General features: G+C 38.3%; 2 protein-coding genes across 2 annotated transcripts in view; one reads left to right on the top strand and one right to left on the bottom strand.

Annotated features, from left to right (window-relative positions):
* TTN1 (ARM repeat superfamily protein) overlaps positions 1-10,357 on the bottom strand; it is an 87,607-nt gene extending 77,250 nt beyond the window's left edge. The window contains exons 1-2 of the mRNA XM_010260734.3: positions 10,016-10,357; positions 1,149-1,696 (exon numbers count right to left, since the gene is read on the bottom strand). Of these exons, the coding sequence (XP_010259036.1) occupies positions 1,149-1,696; positions 10,016-10,216 (749 nt within the window). The 5' untranslated portion in view covers positions 10,217-10,357. The remainder of the gene's footprint in view (positions 1-1,148; positions 1,697-10,015) is intronic.
* A 6,951-nt stretch (positions 10,358-17,308) lies between these two features.
* LOC104598594 (hsp70-Hsp90 organizing protein 3) lies at positions 17,309-23,066 on the top strand. Its single transcript, XM_010260735.3, has 7 exons — positions 17,309-18,460; positions 20,904-21,192; positions 21,765-21,850; positions 21,943-22,166; positions 22,252-22,318; positions 22,400-22,459; positions 22,565-23,066. The coding sequence occupies exons 1-7, from the start codon at positions 17,561-17,563 to the stop codon at positions 22,676-22,678; spliced, it is 1,740 nt and encodes a 579-aa protein (XP_010259037.1). The 5' UTR covers positions 17,309-17,560; the 3' UTR covers positions 22,679-23,066.
* The last annotated feature ends 479 nt before the right edge of the window (positions 23,067-23,545 follow it).

Below are 23,545 nucleotides of genomic sequence, written 5' to 3'. Positions count from 1 at the left end.
CCATCTAAGGCTGGATGAAGCTAAGCTGCCGCCACATTCTCTCGTCTTCTTTTCTTGTCTTCTCTTCTTCTTCTTCTTCTTTTGCTCAAAAACCTTCAGTAAGAAGAATATTTGCCATCATGGCCACTTTTAGGTGGAAGCACTCAGAAATACTAATTTGATGGGAGATCTAGCTAGCTAATACACACTCAACTTTGGGCTATTGCACCTTAGTTGGCAGGAACCTTGTGACATGGGGAAGTGAAAAACAAACAATTGTCTAAAAATTGAGATCAGAAGCTGAATCTAGGGCTATGGCTCATAGGGTTCAAAACTACTGTGCTTAAAACTTTTGTTGACTAAATTAGATGTTAAGGTTAATGGTCCTATGAAGTTGTGTTATTACAAAAAAAGTGGCTATCAACATTGCTCATAATTCCATACAACACGACAACACTAAACATTTTGAGGCAGCCAGGCATTTCATCAAAGAGAAAGTAGTTTGCAAATAAGTTGGTTTACAGTATGTGAAGACCAAAGATCAACTCACAGATTTCTTATATTGCTTCAAGAAAAGGTGCACATGAGTGGAATTACTCAAGTATAGATAAATGTAGAATTGCAGCCTCATTAATTATGAAGACACACAAAGAACAAAGAAGCTAATCAAACATACATATAAATGTAATACATAAATATAGATATCTAAATACCAAAGCAATAAAACCACGTGGCCAATTGCTTTGATTGTGGGTTAGCGTGAGAATGTGTGGTTTATAACCAACCACTCTATTTATCAAAGTCCTTTTCAAATAATAAGGGCATGTTGTGAAGCCTGTAGAGGGATAATGTAATCAATTTTCATCCATCAGAGAAGGGGCATTATGTAATGACCATGCATTCACTTCTTCAGTCCATTTCAGTTAATACCCCAAGCAGCATTGCAGCTTTTTCAAAGTCATGCCAGCTTTTATGATTTCAACTATTTTAACAACAGATTTCTGTTAAGCCAAATAGCAGGGGATTAATGGCCAAACTTGTACAATTTCCACTATCTATATCTCTTTTCTAGATGACCCATCTAGTATTAGTGAAAATACCTATACATGTGTAAGAGAGATTGAGAGAGAATGGTTGATGTAAATGCATCCATGCATGATAAGATATACCTTGAAAAGGCTTTAGGCATGTCTGGTCGCGTTAGAAGCCTCGAGAGCAGTAACCCAGCTATGGCACGCATTGGGCCAGCACTTGAAAGGTAATCTTTAGAGAACCCTAGTATTTTCAGCACCAAAGGAGAGGGTTCAAGTCCACCCACAAGGCCACTGCTTGCAATACTAGTATCCACTGAAGAGATATCAAAAGGAACCAAAACAAGTATTGAGAGCCATAGAAGTATGACACATTTTGTCTCCATTTCCCCAGTACTTTCTTGCCGCAATGATGTCACTACAGTTGCATGATGGCACTTCTCCAAAAGAGAGACAGCAAGTTCTAATTCAGAGACCTGATGTGGGAAAAACTTGATGACAGACTTGTATCCACATACAGTAACAAGGGAATAAATAATAATGCACAAAGGCTTGATTATCTCAAGAATTTCATCTGTGACAACCCCCAATGCAACAGTTTTTGAGCGGACTATAAACATCAGTGGAGAAATAATGGTCTCTAAGTAAGGCTCTAAAAGTTGACCCTGTTCTTGGTACTTATCTAGCTGCAAAACAAAGGAAAAGAAAACAATTTAACAATTTTTATCAAATATTCACTGTGGTAAAAACAGATCTACGCAGAGTTAGCAGATCTGGCATGAAGAAAAAAATGAACCAAAGAAAACATGAATAATCTAGAAATCAAGGTTTGGAACAAAAACTAATACTTCACTTTTGAACAACGGTACTTTATTATTGCATATTCGCATTTAGTGATCTCAAGCATTGAACCACCAAGGAATGTTTTCCATTTTTAAATTCAAAATGAAAAACACACAAAGATAAGAACAAGCAGAAAGCACAAAGCTAAAGGAGTGGTGGGAGGCACTCAGACCTTTGGGGAGGTTGAAAATGGTAGGTTTCTCCAGAAAACTGAAGAGGCTAAAAGAAAAATAAATAAATAAAAGAATGGAATAAAGCCCATTTCGGAAGGGTAGAGGAAATAAAAGATAACTTAGTAAAAAGGATTGAGGAGCTAAGATAGGAAAGAGGCTCTCAAAGTCATTTCAGAAGAAGAAAGAGGGGAAAGATGGAATCAAAAGCAAAAAACACTAAGTTTTTTCACTCTCTTGCAAATGGGAGGAGAAAGAACTTAATCCTGAGTGTGGAGGAAGAGGGACAAGTGGTAAGAGAAAGTCAGGGGATTACAAGGATTTTTGTAAATTATTTTAAAGAAATTTTCTCAAGCCCACATGGAGTGTTGCCAGAATTGCCAAAGATGGAAGGGGATGTTCTGTCAGAAGAACAATCTCATGCCCTAGAAAGGAGATTTTCTCTACAAGAAATCAAGGAAGCTATTTTTTCAATGGACAGATCTAAAGCCCCTAGGCCGGATGGCTTCTCCGTGGCCTTCTATCAACAGTGTTGGGATATGGTGAAATCAGACATCCTGGAAGTCTTTAATGAATTTTTCTCCAAAAGGGAGGTATCACCAGGAGCAAATGCCACATTTATCACTTTGAATCCAAAGAAGACGGAGGCCAAAACTCCTAAAGACTTTAGACCAATAAGTCTCATTGGGAGTGTTTACAAAATTCTGTCAAAGGTTTTAGCAGAAAGACTAAAAAAGGTATTACCCTCAATCATCTCTCCTTTTCAAGGAGCTTTTGTAGAAGGAAGACAGATTGTGGATCAAATCTTGGTGGCTAATGAATGCGTAGGGGAAAGAAGAAAGGGTAGAGAAAAGGGAGCTGGTTTGTAAGGTAGATCTAGAAAAGGCCTATGACTTGGTTAATTGGGAAGTCCTTCTAAAAGTTATAGAAAGACTCAGATTCAAAGATAGATGGAGGGCTTGGATCAAAGGATGTTTAAGTTCACTCACTACTCAATCCTAATCAATGGTACAGCAAAGGATTTCTTCCCCGGCCAGGAAAGGAATTAGGCAAGGTGACCCCCTATCCCCATTCTTGTTTACCCTCCTAGTGGCAGAAGTGTTAAGTAGAACGGTGGCAAAAGCTTATGCTCAAGGCCTCATCAGAGGGTGGAGGGTAGGTAGAAACCGAGTGATTGTTACCCATCTCCAATTTGCAGAAGACACCATATTTTTTTGTGAAGGAAACAATGAGGAATTGCTGGGAAATTTGAGGGTGCTGCTGAATAATTTTGTCGGAGTAACAGGGCTGAGGATAAATTGGACCAAAAGTGGAATTGCAGGGGTCAATTTGGAGGAAGGAGAACTATTAGTTACCTAGGCTTACCCTTAGGAGGAAATCCCAAGTCAGCTGGTTTCTGGAAACCAATGTAAGAAAGGTTTGATAGGAAGTTGGCCCTTTGGAAGAGGAATTACATTTCTTTGGGTGGAAGAATAACTTTGATTAGAGCCACTCTGGCAAACCTCCCCACCTATTTCCTTTCAACTTTTAGAAACCCTTCTAAGGTAGATACGTTGGGTTAAAAGATCGGCTAATTCCCTAGCTGATGGTTTAGCTAAACAAGGGGCAGAAAGGGACTCACTTTTTTGGGCCAAGCTGTAACTGTAGTGTGTTTTCTTTCTTTCTTTCTTTTCTTTTTCTTTTTTCCTTTTCTTGAGGTTCTTTGTTGCTCTTGGAAGATAAGCGTGTTTGTCTTCCTTTTGTAAATCTTCTATTGATGAATTAATGAAAGTGTTATTGATCAAAAAAAAAAAGGTGCTTAGAGAAGTATATGAGAGATTTCCTATGGAACCCAGGAGAGGAAGGGAAGGATCACTTGATCAAGTGGGAGCAGGTTAGTAGTAAACCCAAGGAACAAGGGGGTTTGGGAATTGGGAACATCCTTTTAAGGAACACAGCTCTACTAGGTAAGTGGCTTTGGAGGTTTCCCTTTGAGGGCAACAAATTGTGGCACAAAGTGATTGAGAGCATTCATGGGGTGGCTAGAAATGGCTGGGATGCAAAAGTTTCCCCTCACAGATCTTCAGCATCTCCTTGGAAAGCAATTCATGAAATCTACCCTACTTTCCTCAATTCCATCCGGTTCGATGTGGGACAAGGTAATAGAATTATGTTTTGGGAAGATCTATGGGTAGAGGAAACCCCACTAAGGACCAATTCCCTCGTCTCTTTGTGCTATCTAACCATAAGGGGGAAGCTATATCCATGTTGGGATCACCTGTGTCCAACTGGTGTGAACTGGAATTTGGGCTTTAGAAGGGGACTAAGGGAGAATGAGTGTGAATCATTAACCCATTTGCTGGACCCCTTAGGGCAGATCCACTTGGACCCTTCATTGGAAGACTCTAGAATCTAGGTAGGCTCTCCAGACAGCCTCTTTTCTTGCTCCTCTTTCTTCAAAGTACTTGCTTCCCCTAACCCTCTAGGTGGGATTTTCCCTGTGAAAAAAATTTTGGTGCAAGCCTATTCCCCCGAAGATCCAAGTTTTCTGCTTGGAAGTATTCCTTGGTAAGGTAAACACTTGTGATATGCTGCAGAAAAGAAGGCCATATATTTGCCTTTCTCCTCGTGTGTGTTCACTGTGTAAAGAAAGTGATGAGACCCTTCCTCATTTAATGATATCCTATTCTTTTGTGCATCGAATTTGAGAATTCTTTTGTACTCTCTTTGGCTGCAAGTGGATTCCCCCTCAAGATGTGGCAAAACTCTTCAACCATGATTTCTTGAGATAGAGAAAGAAAAGAGGGATGCTAATGTGGAAAGCAACAAAGGCAGAAATTTGTTGGGTAACATGGGAAGAGAGGAACAACTGTTTTCTTGGAAAAAAAGTAGAACAATAGAGGAAGTGATTGATAGTATCAAGGTGAAAGTAGCCCATTGGGTAAAACCCTTGGACTACTTTCAAGTCTTTTCAATCGCAGATATTCTAAGAACATGGTCCAAAGTAGCACAATCTTCGAGAGCAAGAGATAAAGTAAGGATGGAGTGGAAACCACCTAAAGGCAATAAAGTAAAGCTGAATTTTGATGGGTGCTCATATGAAAATCCAGGCATCTCAAGAATAGGAGGAGTATTAAGAAACTCTGACAGGAGGATATTGGGTATGTTCTCAGGACCGATCGGCAATGGAAACTCACTGAAGGTTGAACTATTGGCATTACTACAAGGGTTAAAGCTAGCCAAACAACTAGGATGCAGACATGTTGAAGTGGAAGGGGACTCAACATGAGCAACAAATAGCAGCCACACCCCATGGACGTTTAAACATGTGATTAGGGAAGTGGAGAAGATTGCTAAGGAGGTTGAGGCAGAATTTAAATGGGTCAAAAGAAGTGCAAATGGGCTAGCTGACGGATTAGCAAAACAAGGGGCATTGAGACAGCAATTATTTTGGGCTACACTGTGATGAGGGGTGAATAGAGTGATGAAAGGGGATCATCAGTCCCATCATCAAGTTGCATAAACTGCTTACAATCTGAATTTTAATAAAATACATATTTACTGATCACAAAAAAAGAACATACTTCAGATTCATATTTGAAAGATTTTAGACTCGACAGTCTTAAAACTTACCCTTTTTTTTTGGACTGTCAACTTGATTTCTTGACTACTGAATTTGGTTTTCTCTGATATCCTTGTGCCTGGACTGCAGCAGATTCTGGCTGAAAGTTTGGAAACCCAAATAAAGAAGTGAAAATCTTCCACCAAAACCCAGCAACCTTGCATGAGATGAAAAGATGTACAACAGATGATCCACTGTCAAAATACTGTCCATTGCCACGAGCCATACAAATGCTTCAACACTTGGAGGGATTGGATTTCCCCAAATGCCATCTATCTGAATTGGATCTAAATCGTCCCTAATGATATTCATGTAACACAACTTAACAGAGAACTTCCCATTTGAGCACTCTTTCCACCAAAGTTCATCCCTTGTCTGAGATGAAACCTTCATTTCCTCTAATTTCTCCAACAGGTGTATGTATTCCTCCACTTCTCTGTCTAACAAAGGCCTTTTAAACTTTGGACACCAGATCAGCTGATCCCCCCCTCTTCTCATAACATTCCTTTATAGAAACTTCAGCCTCAGACAACAATCATCTTCCCAGAACCTAATTCTTGCACCATCTCCAACTGAAAAACGAGTTAAGCATCTGAACTCCTGATTTAATTTCATGATTCCCTTCCACACACTCATCACATATGAAGATCTCACCTTCTTGGGTTCCCATCCAAATCTCACCATCCCATACTTACCCACCACCACTCTTCTCCAGAAAGAATTTTCCTCCTTCCCTAAGCCAAATCTCCATAGCCACTTCCCTACCAAAGCCTTATTGAAGTCCTTCACTCTCCTGAATCCCAGCCCACCCTTTTCCTTTGGTTTACAAACTCTCCCCCAAATTTACCAAGTGAAACTTCTGCACCCCACCTTCCCTGCACACCCCTTCCCATAAAAAATCCCTCTGTCAATTCTTTCAGCCACTTGAGATGGAATCCTTAGTAAGGATAAGTAGTAGGTTGGTAAGCTTGATAGTACACTCTTGATCAAAGTTATCCTACCTCCCAAAGATAAATATTTTGCTTTCCAACCATCTAGTATCCTCTCCACCCTTTCCAAGTGTTATTGAAGTTGTTTTGGGAGTTACACTCCTATTTCAGTGTCCATACTAGGAGTTTGTCTTAGTTCTAAAGAAATTGAAGTTGTTTTCAGTCAGTTTTCTAATTGATTTGGAATCTGTAAAGAAAGATTCAAGCACTTGATGAGTCTATAAATAGAAGCATTGTACTTGAATTAGAATATTTGATCTCATGAATAAAAGTTTATTTTATTTATCACATGTGCTGGGAAGTCTTTCTTGGAAAGGTAAACACTAGTGATATGATCCAAAAAAGAAGGTCAAACAAATGTCTATTGCCCCACGTGTGCTTCCTTTGCCTTGCAAGTGGTGAATCCTTGTCTCTTTTACTGCCTTCTTGCCCTTTTGTGCTTTGTGTTTGGGACCTCTACTGTTCTCTTTTTGGCTGCAAGTGGACTTCTCCACAGGATGTAGAGAGCCTTTTCAGCCCAAGTTTCCTAAGGCAACCAAGAAACAGAGGAAGAATTATCTAGAAAGAAATCTGTGCTGCAGTACTGTGGATTGTTTGGGAGGAAAGGAATGAGACGACAATCAATGAAAAGTAGATCAAAAGAGGAAATGGTTGGAGCTATAAAAATCAAAGCTGCACATTGGATAAAGACATTTGATCTATTCAAAGAATTTTCAGTGAATGATATCTTAAGGGCATGGACTAAAGTGGCATCTTCTTCTAAAGAAAAGGAAAAGGTGTTTATGGAGTAGTTACCCCCAAGCAGCTAATAAAATTAAATTTTGATTGGAGCTCCATGGGGAGCAAAGGAATAGCAGGTGTTGAAGGAGTATTTAGAAATTGTACAGGAAAAGTGTTGGATATGGTTTCAGGACCTGGGTTTGGAGATTCACTAAAGGCTGAACTGATGGCACTATTACAACTTTACAAGGATTAAGAATTGCTAAGGAATCAAATTTTCAGAACTTGGAAATAGATGGAGACTCAAAGTTGGTCATTTCTTGGGCCAAGAGTAAGAAGCTTAAGCCATGGATCTATAGGCATAAGTTTAAGAAAATAGAGAGTAACACACGGGAGCTGAACATAACTTTCAATTGGGTTAGAAGGACAGCAAACGGGATGGCCGATACAATACTTTAGCAAAACAAGGGGTATGTAGGCAACAGTTGTTTTGGACACTATTGTAATATTGTAACTTTGTTGGGGCTGGATTGGGTCCTTATGGGTGGATATAATTTCATTGTAATAACCAGATACATATTTCAATATAATTCATAATTTTCTTGCTGATAAAAAAATAAAATAAAATAAAAGTTTAGTTTAGTTTAGTGAATTATGGTTATATCCTGGTATTTTTCTTTCTTTTTTTTTTTTCGGCTCTCTCTCAGTTATTCTTTTCTTCCAAGTTCCAAGTAACCTATTTCTTTGTTGTCTACTCTAACAGTAAGAGTTCTTCTCTTTCTTTCTAATCTCCCACTCATTCTTCAGTACTTACTTCTCCATCTATATTCCCCATTGTTAATCACCAAAATTTGCTCTTTCACCCTAGAGCCCACCACCAAACCTGAGAGTTTTAGAACCCCCCCCCCAAATCCTACATCAGTCTACCTTCTAATCGTTGACATAATAAATAAATAAGGTAATAGAATAAACCAATGGTTCACCTAACATCTGAATCAATGTCGTCAATATGCCTATCCTTCAAGATTAAGTGATTTATTGCAAACATCAATCACAGATATAGAAAAAATGTAGTAACCACACAGAACAGTTGCTCGCCTCAACTTTTCTACTTGCTGATGTGCTATGAATAAAATAATACATTGATTTCTTCAAATCAGCTTCAAGATCGTTAAGAGAAATCAGGATCCACTATAAGACCCAAAAGACAAAACCTAACTGGGCACTTCAGATGCATCATCTATGTCCATGTACCCACCACGACATAGAATGTAATTCATCTTACCAAGCAAGCCAATATGTAAAACTAGAATCCAGCACATCCCCTTAACAGCCATAATAAACACCATAGTTTGGCATAACTCATTACGTTCATGCATAACAGATTTGGATCAGATCTACATAGATTTGAATCCAACCCTATTATTATGAATTGAATCAAATTCTGCCCATCAGATTTTGATTGAACTCAGATAGGATTCAAACATTTTGTATCTTTAATAAAATTAATTAAAAAAACCAAAGTACTATATTCTATTAATAAAATTAACTAAAAATGACTTGAACATTGTATATTGTTAATAAAGTGAATTAAAAATAACTTTCATGAAACTTGAACTTATGAGCCTCTAATGAACATATGATGTTTGAACCAGCATGATTAATGAAATATGTGTAATATAAAAATATGCACATACACACTAATATTACCATACTTGGGTCTTAATTGGATTGAGGTGTATGTGTATGCATGTCCAATCCAATTATAAATAGACCTGCTTTTTTGAAATCCAAATCTGGCTTAATCAGATCATATTCAAACTCAAGCTCAGATAATCACGTACCATTGATAGCCCTACTCTTGACCACAGTGAAAACCCATAGATGGAGTGCTAACCACCCACTTAATCACCTCCCATCTGATTTCCAGCAAGAAGGCTGCCCTTCTCCCAATGTCAGAAACAACGAACAAAAAAAAATGAAAGGATTGAAGTAATTCAAACCTCCTGCGGTCAGTGAGGTGACTCTTTTTTTGATAGGCAAGATGATATTTAATGTTTCAAAATGGCTCCCTTTTCATAACCCAAGTAACATGAAGTTACCACTAAAGTAAAGAATACAATTTCCCACAAGTGAGCCATCCAACAGAAGGGAGAGAGAGGAAAAAAAAACTCAAGATGGTTATAGGAATGATGGACGAGTTATTCCATCTCAACTATTCATCTATTTAACCACAACTTTCATGAGTTTGCACTAGCAACCATTTTTTCCAATCCTAAAGGTGCACCTATTTTTCCAAAATAAATGCCCAGAAGGCGGGGAAGACTGACACACTAGGATATGCATCATCTCCAAAGCATCTTATAGCTGCCCAAACTTTCTTTCGCTCTGTACTACTAAGGTGCAGAACTTGTAGACGCGCTGCATTAAACATTAGAGAACAAAGCCATTCCGCTATATTGGATCACGAACAACCAAGCTTTTTCCAGATAAGGCGATCATATTGTCTTAATCCACCGTAGATTCTAGTTAGCAAAGCCCAAAAAAATGCAAAATCACGTAATAGGACTGTAATTCTAACTTCGCCATCTCAGATAAAATAACTGTGGATTGTAATATCAAATGACATACTAAAGGGGAACGAAACAACATGAAAAATGAAGAAAGTGACCAGAGGATTACGATGGTGCGGATCTTGTTTACAGCAGAGGGATCGGAGACACGGCCATTGGCGACGATGTCGTCTAGGAGAGACTTGAGTAGCTTCCACTCTTGGAGAAAGTACCTCTGGAGAACTCTCTCCTTGGAATCGTGCTCATCGTCTTCTTCAGCTGTTGCTGCAACCGGATCGTCTCTTGTTTGGATTTCTTCTTTGGCCGCCATTAGAGAGCCGTTAGACTTGGATATAATTTTCTTCGACGACTGTCTTTCTTGTTTCCCGCCTCGGCTGTTTGGTTGGTTTTGGTTTCCGAGATGCCGCAATTTGGAGACACCCCTTCTTATTTCAGGGTGTGACACCGTTTGGACTTGGGAAGGAAGGGAGTCGTCACTTTGTCAGTCACAGTAAATAATTCGGATTTTCGGATTTTGGTCCAAAATCCATTTACCCAATTCAGGATTTTAATCTCATCGTACATTCACTAGTCACTTCTCCTTTGCGAGAGTTTACATCTGCGCCCCACAAACGCCCTACAGCATATCGCAGCGTACATTGGGAACATCTCCCGCATTTGTGATTGGGAGATGATCCCAATACACGGTTGGAAAGTGTTTGTGGGGTGTTTGTGGGGCGTCCTGTGTGGGGCACAAATGTGAATTCGCCCTTTTGCATCAATAGGGCTGTTCACGGATCGGGTTGGGTTGGTTTATTAATGTTTTTCCAATCGACCTGACCTGGTCGGGTTATCTAAAATTGAAATCGAAACCAACCTTGTGTTAAGCAAAACCGACCCAATTGGTTTGAATCGGTTTGGGTCAGTTTCGGCTCTACTTAGTGGTGACTTAGTTATTGTTCAAGTGTTCATTTTTGGCTCTACATTCCCAAAGGAAACCAGCATTTCCTTAATATTTTGTGGCCCATCCATGGATCCAGTTGTGGAGGGAACAGAGTTTGAGAGACAACTTAGTTAAGTAGGTTGTAATTATGATAGAGACAACTTAGTTAAGTAGGAACTAAGTAGGTTGTAACTACTAACTAGGAACTAACTACTAAGTCAGTTCGGTTCGGATCGGTTTTCGGTTTTCATGAAAAACTGAACCGAATCATCAGTTTATGGTTTTTTATAACCCAAAACCGATCGGTGCTGAAGAAAACCCGGCCGACTCGAGTTGGATCGGTTTGGTCGGGTTGGGTCTTATTATGAACAGCCCTATGCATCAATAACCACCCTGTGTGAGGCACATATTTGCATTAGGTGCCATTTGGCAAGTTTTTGTATGATGTAAATTTTTATATAAAGATATTGGCATACTATTGAAGCGTGTCGGTTTGGTTCATTGGTTTTTTGATTTTTTAATTTTAACAATATTATATATATATTTAAATATAATAAAAATTAGAAATATATATAATATTATATTTTAAATAATAAATAATATATCATATATTATAAACATGTATATATAATGCATATTTATTAATTTATAATACATAAAAGATAATATATAGAAATATGTATACCAGTATGTTCGGTTAACCATTGGTTTCTATATTGATTAACTGAAATCGAATCGGTACCTTCAGCTTTTTAAAAACATTAAATTTGGTTAACCGAATTTTCGGTTCAATTTAAGTCAATTTTTTTGGTCAATTCAATTTTTTGATGCATATTTTTCGCATGAAGATGAGGCAGTAAAAAATTAAATGCTCCATTTTGGAGCTTCTTATAAATAGCCATAAATGGGTTTTTCGCATCTTTTTGAGGTTATGTCTTTCAGTGGCCAAATCTTTTCCCAACCAAATGAGAAAAGATGAAAAAGCAGATAGTTGAGCTTTTAAATAGTTGACAGTCTGCACGAAAAGACACACCAAGCGGAGTCTCAATTAATAAGGTAGGCCTTTGGGGAGCAGCAATGATGGGTTAAGATTTGTTTATATATAACATCACATTGAATCGAATGGGATGTAGATAGATCCAAATTGGTTTGTTTATATTCATAACATTATTAAATTAAATTTAAAATGATCAAATTAATTTTTGTTTATTAATCAACTCAAAATGGTCAAATTACCGATATAATGAATTATAAATAAAATTTTAAGTAAAATTAAAAAATTATTTTAATTATTTTAATAATAATTATCACGACCAAAAATTAATTCAAGATAACTTCTCTGAAATTTGAATTTGTGAATATAGTAAAACACAAAATCCAAACCAATTTTACAATAAATACCATATAAAACTTTAAGTATACTAATAATTATGTATGTGCTTTGCACGTGACAAATTTTTTATGATGATGATAATAGTAAATAATGTATTTTCAATTTTTTTTACAATTTTTATATTTATATGTTTATAAAAAATTATTCTTATTTGTCAAACTTATTTTTATTTAATATGATGGATATATGATATTAGAGATGTGTTTAAATGTTTTCTACCAAAAAAAAGTATTTTTATTACTTTTGCGTGGTTCATCTCTTTTAACTTTTATTATTATTTAACTATGACATCAAGGTTTATAAATTTTAACTCAAATGTTGAATTATTGACTTGCTAGTTGCCACCAAGTAGAAAACCAATTCCATCTTTTTGGGTCGATTTTAAATTTGTATTTTAGTTTTAGGTCTTTTTGCAATAATATTAATAAGTTCTATCAAAATGACAAATCCAAATAAGTAAGTAGGAACTAGACTAAGTTTCGTTGGAAATGATTACCCCTTTATTGAAAAAACATATACGCATCCCTTCAACCCTCAACCTCAGCCCTTCCTCCGCCAATACACATAAAAAGAAACCCAAATCCTTCCGCCACATAATCCAGAAGGCATAAATGAAGAGAGGGAGAGAGAGAGTGAGGGATAGAATCTACGAGTAGCACCATAGGACACGTTAAGAAAATAAAGATGACCCAAACGAAAATAATGATTGGAATCTGGTTAATAAGAGGAAAAACAAAGGACACTTCAAACAATTTCTGGCAAGCTTAAAATATCAGGAACAGAGAAGCCAAGACAATAAGGGTGAGAACGTGGACGAACAGTGATCGCTATTGGGCCCAAGCAAAGTCCCAGAGATTTGACAGAGCAATGGGTTTTAGGAAAAATTCTGCTATGACCAGTATTGTCAATGCGAGTCATGATCCGACCACCCAAAATGACCAGTATCTGTTAAGGAAACATTTATAATTGTTTCACACATGGTTTTTAAAAATGAATCGATGATCGAACCGGTCAGGGGTCCAGTTATCGATTTGAACGGTCCGATTGTTTGGCCCGAATGGTTAGCTCATTATAACAAAAAAATAAAAATGGTCAAAACCGTTCGTACAGTTAATCGGCTGGTTCAGCGATTTGCTGACCAAAATCAACAGTTTTGGGAAAAAAAGCGGTTTTAAAGGAAAATGAAAGTGACCGGTTCCCGGTTTTCCCGGTCTAACCTTCCGGTCCGGTCTGGTTTTGAAAACAATGGTTTCACATGCCCATTATTTTTTTCAAAATCCCAAATGTACCCTTCTATTGCTTGTCATCTTCAAACTACGATGTTGTGTTTCTATTACAAACTATATGGTGATTTCTCATAAGTGACGCATAAGACTATTGGAGCGAGCATGCAAGGAAATTCCTTGAAGTATAACAATTTTGATTAATTTTTGAAAATTTAATGAACATTTAAAGACATTTTTGTCTTTTATAACTTATATGTAAGACTTAATATTTTAAAGGTTAACAAGATATGCATAAGGATACCCAAAGAAAAAGGTATGCGTAAGTAGGTTTTACAAGTTTGGGGTACATTTGATAAGTTTCCTAAATATACAGGGTATATGCAAATAATCAATCATTTTTAGGGTAAGTTTCTGAAACCTCCTCTAAAGTTTTTAATTGTTGCTGAAACTTCTCATAAAGTTTGGTAATTGTAATCATCTCTCTTGGACTTTCTGACTCAGTTGCAATTAGACCCCTTCTTTTAAGAGAACCCTCTAACAAAAGGCAAATGAAGAGTAATATTTTAAAGGTTAACAAGGTATGCGTAAGACCTAATCTTTTAAAGGATAACAATTTTGATTAATTTTTGAAAATTTAATGAACATTTAAAGACATTTTTGTCTTTTAAAACTTATATGTAATACTTAATCTTTTAAAGGTTAACAAGGTATGCATAATGAATACCCCCCAAAAAAATGGTATGCATAAGTAGGTTTTAAAAGTTTATGGTACATCTCATAAGTTTCCTAAATATATAGGGTATATGCAAGTAATAAATCATTTTTAGGGTAAGTTTCTGAAACCTCCCCTAAAGTTTTTAATTGTTGCTGAAATCTCTCATCAAGTTTGGTAATTGCAATTACCTCCCTTGAACTTTATGACCTAGTTGCAAATAGACTCCTTCTCTTAAGAGAATCCTCTAACAAAAGGTACAAAAAATGTTCAAAATACCCATACAATTAGTGTTGAGACTGATTTCTTCATAAAAAAAAAAATACAAATTTCATAAACAACAAGAGAAAAGAGAGTTTAAAAGTACAATTTTACCTTAAGCAAAGGATACTAATAAGGGCGGAATTGGCCCTCCAATGACATTGTGACACCTGGCACCTCATACCAATTAAGTGCAGCCCATTGACAGCTAGACAGCTCGAGCTTGCCACAAGCAGCTCGCCATCATGCAGCCCTCATAGACAGCTCGCCACCATGCGGCACTTCAGAAGCAGCTCGCCATCATGTGGCATAGCACCTCATAATAACTAGGCGACACCCGGGACCACATTGACAACAACTTGCCTTTGCTAAGTTGATGGTATCCCACTAGGCGTGGCCTGACCCTGGCACGAGTTGGCAGCCTGGCCCTGGCGCGACCTGGCCCTGGCACGAGCTGGCAGCTTGGCCCTGACACGAGCTGACGGCCTGGCGGCCTGACACAGACGCCAATCTGACAACCTCGAGAAGCTCACCACAGTACCCCGCATTTTTATGGGATTGTGACTTGTAACGACTATATTAGTTCGCCAACTCCCCGGTTTTGACGACCAGGGACAGTTTTATTGTTTGATGGCATTTCACCCACCTAACATGAAAGCCAGTCCCATCATAGCTGGGATCCAAGAACTGATCCACCTAACCCATGAGGACTCTAGTATATAAAGACCTCACCCCCTAGGGGCGAAGGTATGAGGCAAAAAGGGATGGGTCCCTCAGCTCCCGCTGCTTACAAAGATGAGCAAATCATTGCCAGTAGGGAGTAGCTAGTTCAGTTCCCGTCGTTACTGGTAGCCAAATCACCTCTTGCCGGTAGCAGTTGGGTTGCACTACACTAGGGAGCTCGTCACCAAGGTAACTCACCTCTAGGCAGCTCATCAAGGTAGTTCACCTCCAGGCAGTTCATCAAGGTAGTTCACCTCCAGGCAGTTCATCAAGGTAGTTCACCTCCAGGCAGCTCATAAAGGTAGTTCACCACCAGACAGTTCGCCACCAAGGAGCTCCACTTCAGCCTCTGAGTCATCGATCACATGGGAGTAGACGAGATGACAAGGTACTTGCTAAAAAAATGACATATCACAAAAAATGATACATGACTAGAAACGGTTACATCAAATACAAAGGGCAAAATCAAAAAATAAATCAATTTTAAAAAAGAGATTTAAAGGCTCGACTCCTGAGATAGTGATTGATATAAATAAAAGGGTAAAATACAAAACTTCTCATGAATTTTCTGACTATCATAAAAACCTTCCCTTTCGTTTCATTTTAATAAAAACCTCCCCTAAATTTTTAAAAAACTCAACAAAACTCTCCTTCCGTCATTGACCCAGACCAGAAACGTATAAACTTATAAAATTACCCCTAACTAATTTGCACGACCTCATTTAAATTTTTTTAAAATCCCAAATTGCCCTCATTCGACCGACAACACTTCCACAATTGGTTACCATTCTTTTTTCAGAGCAAAAGAAAATGACACAACTTAACACCACTAAACATTTGCAGCGGCGCCATTACTCGGAATACCAAGAATTGCTAAAATTTAATACAGACGCAAATGATTAAGAAAAAACAGATCGCTAGGTGTTTCAATATAAAGCAAACAAGACCGTGTCAATGAATCGCTGCGACTATGGTTATGGCAGATGTGATTATTCGATCATCTATTTCTCTCTCCCCGCTCTCTTTATCTCCCTCCATCGGTCGGTCGGCCGCTGGTAGAATTTTGTTCTATTAAATGGAAGCAGTCATCGCCTCCGAAGCTCTTTCATTTCAATCCAAGGATAAAAAGCCTATCTAAAATCCCCAGAGTCCAAATGGGCCACACTTACCTACCATATATTTTGAAACTAACAAAGAGTCCGACCAACGCTACATTTTGGATGATAAATTGAAAAAATGGCCCTTGCCATTTGTCCGCCTTTCTGAAACTAACAAAGGTGCTCTTTTAAATATACGTATTCGAGTATCGACTGGCCAAAATTCTTTCTCAATTTAGGGCTTATCCATCACAGCTTACACGCCATTTTCAAATTCACTTCCTCAATAAAACCTCCTGCTCCTCTCTTTTTGTCTCTTTAATTGCACCACTAGTTTGTAATTCGTAGTTTCCCTTCACTTGGGGCTAGGTAAAGCCTAAGGTGGACTCCCATGTGATTCTTTCTGAGCTTACGAGCGAGCGAGCAAACAAGAGACAACAGATGGACTAGTAGACAAAGAACCATTGGCTGTGTATGTGAAAGGCCCAATCTTTATTGGCTTGGTGTTGCTCCTATTTTTGGGGATCGCCATTTACTTCAAGCTTTGTTTTATTGATTACAATTTCTCTTTTGAAGACAAAGATTGTTCCATCAGTTTAGTATTGGATTGGCATCTCTTATTGATTACAATTTCTTCTTTCTTCTTTCTGGGTTTGGAAGTGTATCATAAACAAAAGAATGCCATTCCCTTTTCTTAAATTCTTCCCGTACATAGGATGCCCTAACGATTAATTAGGGATAGTTTTATAATTTTATACAAAAATTTAGGGGAGGTTTTTATTAAAATAAAATTAAAAGAGATTTTTATGATTATCAGAAACTTAATAAAAATTTTTGTATTTTACTCTATATAAAAAATTTTAAAAATAAATATTTTGATTAAAAATTATTTTATAGATATTTTGAACATTTTCGTACCGGTTATTAATTATTACATAAGGGATTTGATGCAACCGAGTCAGAAAGTTCTAGGGAGGTGTCAGTCAATCACCCTTTTTTTTTCACAGCACTGCTCACTCGTGTCATTTCCCTCCATCACGAGTGCACCCGCTAAACCTCAGGCTCAGCAGTTACCCATTGTTCGGAACCTTCCAGAATATCGTTAGATACTTGATTCTCTCCTAGAACTCTCTCGTCGCATCCTTTAATACCAACTCATCGTCTTCCTCCTCTTCGTAGGCCCTGAAAAGTGAGAACTCTCCAGAATAGCTCTTCAGTACAGGTCCAAACCAAAATCCATATCTTAGAACAGAAGTCTCGATCCGTTCTGCGCCTGTAACATTCTTCATCTCTTATACGTAGCTAGGTTGGGGTTTCGGCATGGCCGAGGAAGCTAAAGGGAAAGGAAATGCGGCCTTCTCCGCTGGCCGTTTCGAAGAAGCCATTCGATTCTTCTCCGATGCAATCAATCTCGCCCCAACAAACCATGTCCTCTACTCCAATCGTTCCGCTGCTCACGCTTCCATCCACCATTACTCGGAAGCCCTCGCCGATGCGAAGAAGACCGTCGAGCTTAAGCCCGACTGGTCCAAGGGTTACAGCCGTCTGGGCGCAGCCCACGTTGGCCTTGGTAACTTAGACGATGCCATCGCTGCGTACAAGAAAGGTCTCGAGCTTGACCCCAACAACGAAGCTCTGAAATCGGGTCTTGCTGATGCTCAGTCGGCTGCTTCTCGATCGCGCGCTCCTCCTCCGTCATCGTCGTCGTCGTCGCCGTTCGGAAACATATTCGGAGGGTCGGAATTGTGGGCTAAATTGGCGGCTGATCCCACGACGAGGGGCTATCTTCAACAGCCCGATTTCGTGAAGATGCTTCAGGATGTGCAGAAAAACCCTAACAATCTAAACTTGTATTTGAAGGATCAAAGGATGATGCAAGCTTTGGGGGTTGCGCTTAACGTAAAATTGAAGACTCCTACTTCGGAGGATATGGAGGTCCCCGAAGCGGAGCCAGAGCACAAGAGGCACCCACATCCAGAGCCTGAACCAGTGAAGCAGACAGAGCCGGAACCGGAGCCGGAACCAATGGATCTTACAGAGGAGAAGGGAGCAAAGGAAAGGAAGGCACAGGCTCAGAAGGAGAAGGAGGCGGGAAATGCAGCCTACAAGAAAAAGGATTTCGAGACAGCAATTCAACATTATACCAAGGCAATGGAGTTGGATGATGAGGATATTTCTTTCCTCACCAACAGGGCAGCCGTTTACTTGGAAATGGGAAAGGTATGGTCTCTTCTTGTTCGATATATATGTGTACTTGATTTTTTTTTTCATACCTATGGACTACTTTCATGGTGCTTATTTTTGTTCTTTTTGCCATTACTTATGCTATACTAATTACTCGTTCTAATAGTTTATAGAAAAAAATGTTATATGCATGTTTTGTTTGCAGTGCATCTATGTTATTTTCCTTAACATAGATTGTCTGGTCAAAGGAAAATATAGGACATAAACATTCATGTTCACCGATCTTATGTAGGAGAAACTGGTCTCACGGGAACTGTTATATTGCTGTTTAGTATGGATAAACAAATTCCGAACGAAGAAATGGAAACTATAAGTGATCATTAAGTTTGAAAGGTGTCCTTTAAATGAAACTTTGTGGACATCATGTTTTTGACAGTTACTTTGTGTACATCATTAAAACTTGCAGACTATTTTTCTCTAGAAGTTTATTTATTTAAGATTTGATGATAAAGGACATATTGAGAGTGGAGAATTGGAGATTACTTTCTTCATTTTCTTTTTTACCCTTGTTTTATGCCCATCACCACCTTGTTCAACCCCATATTGAAGAACTCCATTTGAGCATTTTGAATTACTCGTGTATTATTGTGCTTGTAAGCTTGGTGAGGCATGATCCTCATTTTTTTCGTTTCTTTTTCCTCTTTGTTGAAATGCTTGGTGTCTTTTCTTGATACACTGTTCCACTCTTTCTGGCCAAAGCGTGAAAACGTATGGAGGTAACAAAGTATGTGCGGATCCAAAAAAGGGTATAGAATGCCGTGATGTTGTCACATATGAAGGTGGACGACAGACTAGGGGGAGCAGTCACTTGGTTACTTCGTAGAATTTCTTCCAATGTCTCTCGGTTCATGTGTCTGCTTGGGGTGCTGAGGTAAACAAAAGAGAAATGGAAGAAAGAAAATAAGAGTTTAGGAAAAGATGGCAATGGCTTGTTGCTGATCAAAAAATATATATAAAAAAGATGACAATGGCTTTGAAAGTTACATACAAGGGACTAATATACAAACTTGTGAAAAGACATGCAGAAAGCCGGAAACCTGCCCTTAGCTTAACGTCTTCTATCTGTAATTGTCTGTTTGGTTTCCTCTTTGGAAGTTGGTCATATGTGACAACCTGCTGCATCTTCGATTTGGAAAGTGCTGTTTTAAACTAGCCCACCTTTGGAAAGTAAGATTTTTCCAACACTTGTCCCCTCTTAGAGTATCTATTTCAAAGTCCTTATTTATTGAATCAGAGCCAATTTACCAAGGCAGGTAGAAATGGTGCCATGCATCTCTGATCCAACCAAAATATTTGAGATAGGGCATAGTTCGGCTAGGTAAAGGTTTGTTAAGAGCTCCTACCTGGAAAACTGTTTCCATGATTTTTTATTTCTTCTGGAGGGTAATGGAGTAGGATTCCCGGCCTATCAAAAAATGGGGCAGGATTCATGGTGCTGACCAAAATATTTGCGTTAGGGCTTAGTTCAGTTGAGATGGTTGCCACCAAAATATTTCTTTTGGTGGTTACTGGTTCTTCAAGATCTTGTAAACCTTGTGCACTGAAGGCATGGTTTTTGCTGAAAGTTATCTGGGATGTTCGATATTGTACTCAGGTACCATGATTTATTTAGCTGGAGAAAACTTATTGTTTTGTAGTTTCTTTATTTTTTATTTAAATATTATGATTTTGTTTTATATCACTTCAACTCTACTCAACAAGACCTTAAATTAGCCTACTTAGCTATATGCTTTCTGTTTTTGCACTCTTATTTTCTTTCTATGATTGGTAACAAGATCATGCATTTATAGTTGTATGGAAACACCCTATGTATTGAAGGAAAAAAATATATGGAATCACCCAGACATGATGAAGAATCACAAACACAAAGAGACAAGGAGCCAAGCCCTTTAATATTAAATCTTACATGAAGAAGTTGTTTTCAAATTTTCCAGTAACATTAAATTTATTGCACTGATTGGATAGAGTATTATTTTTTGTGCTTTTTTTACCATATATTGCTGTTTTTTGTGTTTAATTTGTTTTACAGGTGGTAGTTCTCTGTGGGCTATGTGATCGATTGTGAATTTGCTGATTGTGTGGTTCACTGTTCGTGCTTAAAAGATAAATGTGTTAAGGAGTTGGTTCGCATCATCATGGTTGATGTTGTGATTTCTAGGTTAATGTACCATAATCACTAGTCTGAGAACACCCCGCATGCTTGTACCATGAAGACATCTTAAGGCCTATTCTTCCTTATTAGTACCATAGCTTTCTTTGTAAAACTAACTGCTTCAGTGATGAGTCATGTCTGTTAAAATAAGGATGCAATGTTCCACTGATGGTTTATGATTTTTCTTATAGTGATTTTATTTCTCTAGTGATTTTGGTGCTTTCTTTCTCTATTACTTTTCTAACTTGAATCTATATGGTGCCACAGTATGAGGAATGTATCAAGGATTGTGATAAAGCAGTTGAGAGAGGAAGAGAGCTGCGCTCAGACTTCAAGATGATTGCAAGGGCATTGACAAGGAAGGGAACTGCCTTGGTGAAAATGGCAAGATGTTCAAAGGACTATGAACCTGCAATTGAGACTTTCCAGAAGGCTCTTACTGAGCATCGCAATCCTGACACATTGAAAAGGCTTAATGATGCTGAGAAAGCGAAGAAAGACCTAGAGCAGCAAGAGTATTTTGATCCAAAATTGGCAGATGAGGAACGTGAGAAAGGTATATCCTTAGAGTTTTGCATTTTTTGTCTTCTTATATTACTGAAACTGTGTTGACAATTGTCATCGTTTGTGCAAACATTCTCGGGTTTCTGACTATTTGCATGGAATTTGTGTTTTGAAGTTGCTTGGTTGTTTCATCCAGAGAATGTTTGCACTTTGCACATGCATGCATGTGTAGTTAGTTAACCATGGATAGTTCTATTGAAACTGTTGATGAATCTGGGCCATACTTTTGAGGGTAAAATTGAGTTATATGGGAAATTATTAACAACTTCAGTTTACCAATATCTTTTTGTAATATAGGTAAAACGCAAAGGAATGACTACTCCTATTCCCTCCCATTAAAAATTAGAGTAGATTTTGGTTGGTTTATTCAAAGCTAACATCAAAGTTTTTGTGGGTGGTAGGAGAAACAGGCATGGTTCTGCACTTAGTGGCATATGAATGTATTCAATTTATTGGAGTTAGCCAGGATGTTTTTGTGAATTTTATTTTATCTTCTAAAACAGTTCGTATTAAGGAGTGGGTGGTCATACATTCTCATCCTATATTGTACTGCCGAATGTACAGGTAACGAGTATTTCAAGCAGCATAAGTATCCTGAGGCTGTGAAACATTACACGGAAGCCTTGAAACGGAATCCTAAAGACCCAAGGGTAATGATACATTTTTCTATAATCATGCATTTGTAAAAGGATGGCATCACTGTAGCAATTGTTTGAAACATGATTTGCTTGTCATTTTGCAGGTATATAGCAATAGGGCAGCCTGCTATACCAAGTTGGGAGCCTTGCCTGAAGGATTGAAGGATGCAGAGAAATGCATTGAACTTGATCCAACCTTCTCAAAAGGGTACACGAGGAAAGGTGCAATCCAATTCTTCATGAAAGAATATGACAAAGCCTTGGAGACTTACCAGGAGGGGCTGAAACATGATGCTAACAACCAAGAATTGATGGATGGTGTCCGAAGGTACATTCATTGAACATTATCAGTCAGAGGTTTTCTGGTGCTAATATTTTGACATGTATTGATATTTGCTCCATTTCTATGACAGATGTGTAGAACAGATCAACAAGACTAACCGTGGTGAGATTAGCCCTGAGGAATTGAAAGAGAGACAGGTTAGATAAAGTATCTCCTGTTTTACCAGGCCCTCAATTGTGGCCATTGTTTTGACCATTTTATTTTTGTGTTTTGTGCAGGCTAAGGCAATGCAGGATCCAGAAATCCAGAACATCTTATCTGATCCAATAATGAGACAGGTAATTTCACGCAGAACTTCTGTAGATTTGAGGCAACTTGATGCGCCATCTGCTGTTCTTCTGTTGTATACGGTTTATTATGGGATATTATGTGTCGGTGTACAGGTATTGATTGACTTTCAGGAGAACCCCAAGGCCGCACAAGAGCATCTTAAGAACCCTCAGGTGATGCACAAGATACAGAAGCTGGTTAGCGCAGGGATCGTTCAAATTAGATAATGTTGAAAGGGAAGACAGAAACGGTGACTGAGCATGAGCAAACATCAAGTGAATGTCGTCTTTATTGTCCTATTATTCCCCGTTTGTATTTGAGTGGACGGTTTAGTCAAACTTGTATTTGAAAATTTTGAATTGCCGAGATTCAGTTTCGGCTTTTGGGGGATCTTTGTGTCATGGTCGATCATTTGGTTTGGTAATCGTCATTTCCACATTTATCATTTTAATACTGTATTATCTTTTTCAGTCTTCGTCTCTGGGTCTTTCTAGAATCTTCTGTTTTTATTAGGGTTAAGTGGTAGAACTGTGAACAGAACAGGGAACTGGAGCTACTTCGAGGGTGCTCCGCCTCAGGGAGAGAATATGAGGAAAATTTCTCTGATTTCTTCAATTTCGAATGGCCACTTGTAGCATTGTACATCCATTTCCATCAAGATTAACAAGCTGGTAACTAATTATGCTGATTTGTCTTCATAGAATATACATATTTAAGAGATGGTTTGTAGGGAATCTCTCTGGGTCAGCACCGAGTTGGATCTTGGGCCTAGGCTGCAGCTGAAGTGTCCGGGCCTTGTTGCTCCACTGATATTTAGGTTAGGAAAATCGCTTATGCTTATTGCCAAACTTGACCCATTTTCAGCGGTGATTTTGTGAGGTTGGACAATCAGCTCTTCCTCATTAGTGAACTATTGGGCTTACAATAGTAATAGAAATGCATGGCTTCAAGAGAGACACATGAAACACTAGGGCCATGTTTGGGAGTGCTTAAAAATAATGCTTATTTGGGTCGAGACTGTATCATTAAGCATTTATTGGTGTTTGGAAAATAAGCCTAAAACAAGTTAAGGGCTCATTTTTTAAGCCTAAATT

This window comes from Nelumbo nucifera, chromosome 6, assembly GCF_055504915.1.
Source record: "Nelumbo nucifera cultivar China Antique chromosome 6, China Antique-T2T, whole genome shotgun sequence".
Taxonomy (NCBI): Eukaryota; Viridiplantae; Streptophyta; class Magnoliopsida; order Proteales; family Nelumbonaceae; genus Nelumbo; species Nelumbo nucifera.
Note: the sequence above shows the minus strand (reverse complement) of the source record. Positions and strands in the feature narration are given on the sequence as shown.